Source organism: Chelonia mydas, chromosome 5 (genome assembly GCF_015237465.2).
Source record: "Chelonia mydas isolate rCheMyd1 chromosome 5, rCheMyd1.pri.v2, whole genome shotgun sequence".
NCBI classification, from domain to species: domain Eukaryota; kingdom Metazoa; phylum Chordata; order Testudines; family Cheloniidae; genus Chelonia; species Chelonia mydas.
Window position 1 is genome coordinate 24996285 of NC_051245.2, and position 6000 is coordinate 25002284.

General features: G+C 41.8%; 1 protein-coding gene across 2 annotated transcripts in view; it reads right to left on the minus strand.

Annotated features, from left to right (window-relative positions):
* Positions 1-872, minus strand: part of RANBP3L (RAN binding protein 3 like) — a 77026-nt gene extending 76154 nt beyond the window's left edge. The window contains exon 1 of one of the 2 annotated variants that reach the window (XR_005225959.2): positions 693-836. Coding sequence is in view for 1 of the 2 variants with exons in the window: in XM_043546816.1 (XP_043402751.1) it covers positions 693-781 (89 nt within the window). In the remaining variant the exon portion in view is untranslated. Of the gene's footprint in view, positions 1-692 lie in introns of both variants that reach the window. The other variant, XM_043546816.1, reaches the window with a different exon arrangement.
* Between the last annotated feature and the right edge of the window lie 5128 nt (positions 873-6000).

The following is a 6000-nucleotide window of genomic DNA, read 5'->3' on the forward strand; positions in this document are numbered from 1 at the left end:
TAACATCATTAGCTGTAGGTCATTTCTCCCAAACCCCCATTTAATTGTAAAGAGGACATGGAAATTAAATGCAAAAAAATTAATGTTGCATTCACATCTGTCATACAATTAGAGTCACAAAAGTTAGGAAATGGAAAAGCTAGTTTCCAACAGCAACTGGAACTCAACCATATTCATGTTTTATGGTGTATGTTGGACAAAGAATTATACTGTAATATTAAGACACACATTTAACGAAAAGAAAACAGGAATATAAACTACAAAGTACCTGAGTGAATGCTGCTGTTTGACACATTTTTTTATTTCCTGACTTTGTGATTCTAACTCTGCAACCTTAATAGTGAGCCCATGTAATTTTTGCATTTAACAACTGAAAAACAGAAGTGTCTCCATGTTTCTCCACTACTTAGCATATCCAAGCATGTCCCTGGATCACCCCTAAACTATACAGCACTGCTTCTCAGTTCCCAGACCCTATTAAGATTCGAGGAGACACTTAAAAAGCCAGGACACTTGAACATAGTGGCACTTCTACTAGCTGATGAATGACAGTGATAAATGAGATAAAAAAAATATTGAGGCTTTGACTGGAAAGGCAAAACAAAGCACATCTTTCTTTCTTTCTCTCACAGCTTTATCTATATTCAGATATTTCTGTCACACACACAAACACACCCCTTCCCTACACCTACCTTTTTAAAGCTGAAAACACCAAAAGAAAACTGAGTTCCAGTGCAAAGGATTTAAACTTCAGTTTCTTAACCTTCCTTAGAATCCCCATAAGCCAAAAATCAAAGACTCAGTCAAAGAACCTTGGAGTTTGTTTAACAGTGGAACTTTCCATTTGCAGAGAAGTATTGAGTCACATCTTTCTCTGTAAATGGAAAGTTACACAGTTAATCCATATCCTATAATTAGTTCGTTTGAAAACTAATTGGAAATGGTCTCTCCCACTTTCTGGATACACTGTGATGCCTACTTTGAGCAAGATGTGGCTCACAGTACTGCAAAGCCTCTATTCCTGTGTGCTTCCTAGCAGATGGCTGAGTAGCAACATTACAGCAGTCTCAGACCAGGCCAACTGTGTGCCTCCAGAAACCCCAGGAGGAGTGCTGTACATGTAGCTCACTAAAAGGTTATTTTTCTAAACTACTTATTCTTTTTTGGAAGTAGAATGCCCACTGATTCATCTCACCTGGGTAGTGTCCTTCCCTAGAGAGCTCTGAGGAGCAGTCAGAGCTGTTCAGATGACCTAGCTCCAAAATGAATACATCTGACAGAAGCTGAATAAAAATATTCACGCCCTTGAAAAAAATCTCATGAAGGGCAGTTAGGTGCCTAACTTCTATCTGTGCCTTTGAAAATATGCCCTCTTGAGCTTTAAAGATAATGTTCCAGATCCTCAGCTGGTGTAAACTGATGTCATCCATTGACTTCAACTGGAGTGCTGATGATTTTCAACAGCAAAGAACCGACCCAATGTGTTTTTATCACTTGAAAGTTAAGGGTTTTTAAAAACACCTATACACAGAAGAAATGCCCTGTCATATGAGTTGCCTACCAGAGTGGGTGGGGATTGGTGAATAAGTTATTTCAGAGAAAATAAATTAACAGATTAGAAAAATATTCTTTTCTATTTTACCATCATTTATCATTATAGCAAAGTAACTCACAGGGAGAAATACACTCATATTTCCAGGGATGATTAAGCCCCTAATTTCTTCTGGAAGAGGGAGGAGTTGAGGTATTGTGCAGGGCCATCCCTAGCTATTCTGGGGCCCTATGCAGGCTTCCACAGCGGGCGGCGGGGGGGGGGGGGGGGAGTTTGGGGGAAACCACCCCCCAGCACTCACTGGCAGCATAGCTGGGGCTGGGTTGCTGCACTTCCCACCACCAGTGAGTGCAGGCCTGGCCCTGCTTCAGTCCTCAAGAGAGTGGGGGTGGGACTGGGGCAGGGCAGGAGTGGGAAGGGGTGTTTGGCAGGGCAGGGGTAAAACCCTTTGAATGCCCTGCCAAAATCTTGACTAAGCCCTGCTTTATGGTAGTGAAGCTAGGTGCAGGGACCCAGGCAGCCAGCAGAGAGCCCAGCTACAGGCTCTAACGAGGGCCAGCTCACAGCAATGACTTGAGCTAAGTAGTGGCAGCTGGGCTGAGGAAGGGAAGGGCTATAAAAGCCCTGGAGAAAGCTCAGTTAGGAGGCTAGGCTGGGAGGGGATAGGAGGCTTACAGCTTTGTCTCCTCACCAAAGGCAAGGAGCCAGGAAATCCTGGGAAGGGTCTGAATGGGGATAGCTATTGGGGGAATAAAAGGGACTATAGGGTTGCACTGTAAATAGAGACACAAGGGTGAAGCACCAAAGAAGGTGTGGGGACTCTTTATTTGGCTGGCCAGCACAGGCACAAGGAGGTGGAAGCCTGTGCTGACCTTGTGATGGGGTGGAGCGGGGGGGGGGGGAAGAGGCAGGGCTTGGGCAGAGCAGGGGCAGGGGCTATGGGGAAGAGGCAGGGCAGTTGCGTACTTTGTGTATCGCTAGGGACGGCCCTGGTCTTGTGATCCTCAGAACATTTCCTAACCACAAAGCTGCTATAGGCTGCCTTTGATAGCGTATTGTCCAGTACAAGAGGGGCATCCTGATGTTTACGTAAGACTTTGAACCAAAATTTGATTTTAATAACAATTAGTTTCCCTTCCTTTTTTGCTGAAGTTCTAAAATAAAGCAATTATATGAATCAGTTTCCTTGCAAAACTCATTGAGATCAGTACAAGAATAAACTATGACCTGTGTTACGCAGGAGGTCAGATAAGAGGATCAGAATAGTCTCTTCTAGCCTTATAATCTATGGATATAGACTCTTAGACTGAGGCCAGAAGGGACCAGCGTGATCATCTAGTCTGACTTCTTGCACATTGCAGGCCACAGAACCTCACCTACCCACTCCTGTAATTGACCCATAACCTCTGGCTGAGTTACTGAAGTCTTCAAATCATGATTTAAAGACTTCAAGTTATAGAAGTTTATAGTAGTTTAAAGCTGCAAGTGACCCATGCTGCAGAGGAAGGTGGAAAAAAACCCAAGGTTGCTGTCAATCTGACCAGGGGAAAATTCCTTCCCAACCCCAAATATGGCAATCAGTTGGACCCTGAGCATGTGGGCAAGACCCACCAGCAAGACACCTGGGAAAGAATTCTCTATAGTAACTCAGAGCCCTCCCTATCTAATGTCCCATCACTGGCTGTTGTGGACATTTGTTAATAGTAGTTGCAGATTGGCTACATGCCATTGTAAGCAATCTCATCGTACTATCCCCTCAATAAGTGTAACAAGTTCAGCCTCGAAGCCAGTTAGTTTTTTTGCCTCTATTGCTCCCCTTGGAAGGCTGTTCCAGAACTTTACTCCCCTGATGGTTAGAAACTGTCATATAATTTCAAGCCTAAACTTGTTGATGGCCAGTTTATATACATTTGTTCTTGTGTCCATAGTGGCACTTAAATAACTCCTCTCCCTCCCTGGTGTTTACCCTCTGATGTATTTATAGAAAGCAATCATATTTCCCCTCAGCCTTCGTTTTGTTAGGCTAAACAAGCCAAGCTCTTTGGGTCTCCTCTCATAAGGTAGGTTTCAGAGTAGCAGCCATGTTAGTCTGTATTCACAAAAAGAAAAGGAGTACTAATGGCACCTTAGAGACTAACCAATTTATTTGAGCATAAGCTTTTGTGAGCTACAGCTTACTTCATCGGATGCATCTGATGAAGTGAGCTGTAGCTCACGAAAGCTTATGCTCAAATAAATTGGTTAGTCTCTAAGGTGCCACTAGTACTCCTTTTCTTTTTTCTCATAAGGTAGGTTTTCCATTCCTTGGATCATCCTAGTAGTCCTTCTCTGCACCTGTTCCAGTTTGAGTTCATCTTTCTTAAACATGGGAGACCAGAACTGCACACTGTATTCTGGATGAGGTCTCACCAGTGCCTTATATAATGGTATTAACACTTCCCTGTCTTTACTGGAAATGCCTAGCCTGATACATCCTAGGACTGCATTAGCCTTTTTCACGGCTGCATCATATTAGCAGCTCATAGTCATCCTGTGATCAACCAATACACCCAGGTCCTTCTCCTCCTGTCACTTCCGAATGATACATCTCCAGCTTATAGCAAAAATTCTTGTTGTTAGTCCCTAAATGATGACTTTGCACTATTAAATGTCATCCCATTTCTATTATTCCAGTTTTCATGTTCATCCAGATCTTCTTGTATGGTATTCTGTTCGTATTGGCAATACCTCCAAAATCTGTGTCTTCCGCAAATTTTATTAGCACACTCTCACTTTTTGTGCCAAGATCATTAATAAAAATATTGAATAAGATTGGTCCCAAGACCGATCCCTGAGGAACTCCACTAGTAACTTCCCTCCAGCCTGACAGTTCACCTTTCAGTATGACCCATTGTAGCCAACCCTTTAACCAGTTCTTCATCCATCTTTCAATTCTCATATTAATCCCCATCTTCTCCAATTTAACTAATAATTTCCCATATGGAACTGTATCAAACGCATTACTAAAATCCAGGTAGATTAGATCTTCTGCATTTACTTTGTCTAAAAAAAATCAGTTATCTTCTCAAAGAAGGAGATCAGGTTATCCTAGCACAAGCTACCGTTTGTAAAACCATGTTGTATTTTATCCTAATTTCCATTCACCTCTATGTCCTTAACTACTTTTTCTTTCAAAATTTGTTCTAAGACCTTGCATACAATTGAGGTCAAACTAACAGGTCTGTAGTTTCCTCGATCACTTTTTCCCTCCTTTCTTAAAAATAGGTACTATATTAGCAATTCTCCAGTCACATGAATGATCATCCTGTTAAAAGAATTCTTTAGTTTTTGGTCTGAATGCTAAGAATGTTACTTTCTATTTCTTTCTCCTTTGTTCTTTCACCCAGCTCTAGTTATCCCAGGGAAAATTCCTTAGGCTCACCTATGAACAAACCTAGTAGCGCTTTAACTATACCTGTATAAAAGCTGCAGCAGTGTTACACAGTTATACCAGGATAAAAGTGCTCATACTAGTCTTGCTTGTTCCTGTCCAGGAAGGGGGAATAAGCTATTTTAATGTAAGGCCCCTTTGTACTGGTATATCTGCATCCACATTAAGGGTTGTACTAGTATTACTTTATCAGTAAAAACCCAACCAAACAAAAAATAACACCCCTTGCTGACATAGTTATCTTGGTACAACAACTGTGTAGACCACACCTTAACATTATAAGCTTATAAAACAGGTATCCAAATGTGAAGACATTTAATTATGCTTTTCCAGGGATGTTTACATAGCACTTGCCTATTGCACAAATATTTCAGAGATCATTTATTGTATTCTCTTTGGTATTTTAAAGGAACATAAGAGTAATTAATATCAGACCATTAGTCCATCAAATCTGCTAACTGGCTGTGGTGAATCATAGAATCATAGAACCAGCAGGGACCTCGAGAGATCGTCTAGTCCAGTCCCCTGCACTCAAGGGAGCACTAAATATTATCTAGACCATCCCTGACAGGTGTTTGTCCAACCTGCTCTTAAAAATCCCCAATGATGGAGATCCCACAACCTCCCTAGGCAATTTATTCCAGTGCTTAACCACTCTGACAGTTAGGAAGTTTTTCCTAATGTCCAGCCTAAACTGCCCTTGCTGCAATTTAAGCCCATTGCTTCTTGTCTTATCCTCAGAGGTTAAGAACAACAATTTTCCCCCCTCCTCCTTGTAACAACCTTTTATGTACTTGAAAACTGTTATTATGTCCCCTCTCAGTCTTCTCTTCTCCAGACTAAACAAACCTAATTTTTTCAATCTTCCCTCATAGGTCATGTTTTCTAGACCTTTAATCATTTTTGTTGCTCTTCTCTGGACTTTCTCCAATTTGTCCACATCTTTCCTGAAATGTGGTGCTCAGAACTGGACACAATACTCCAGCTGAGGCCTAATCAGCACGGAGTAGAGCAGAAG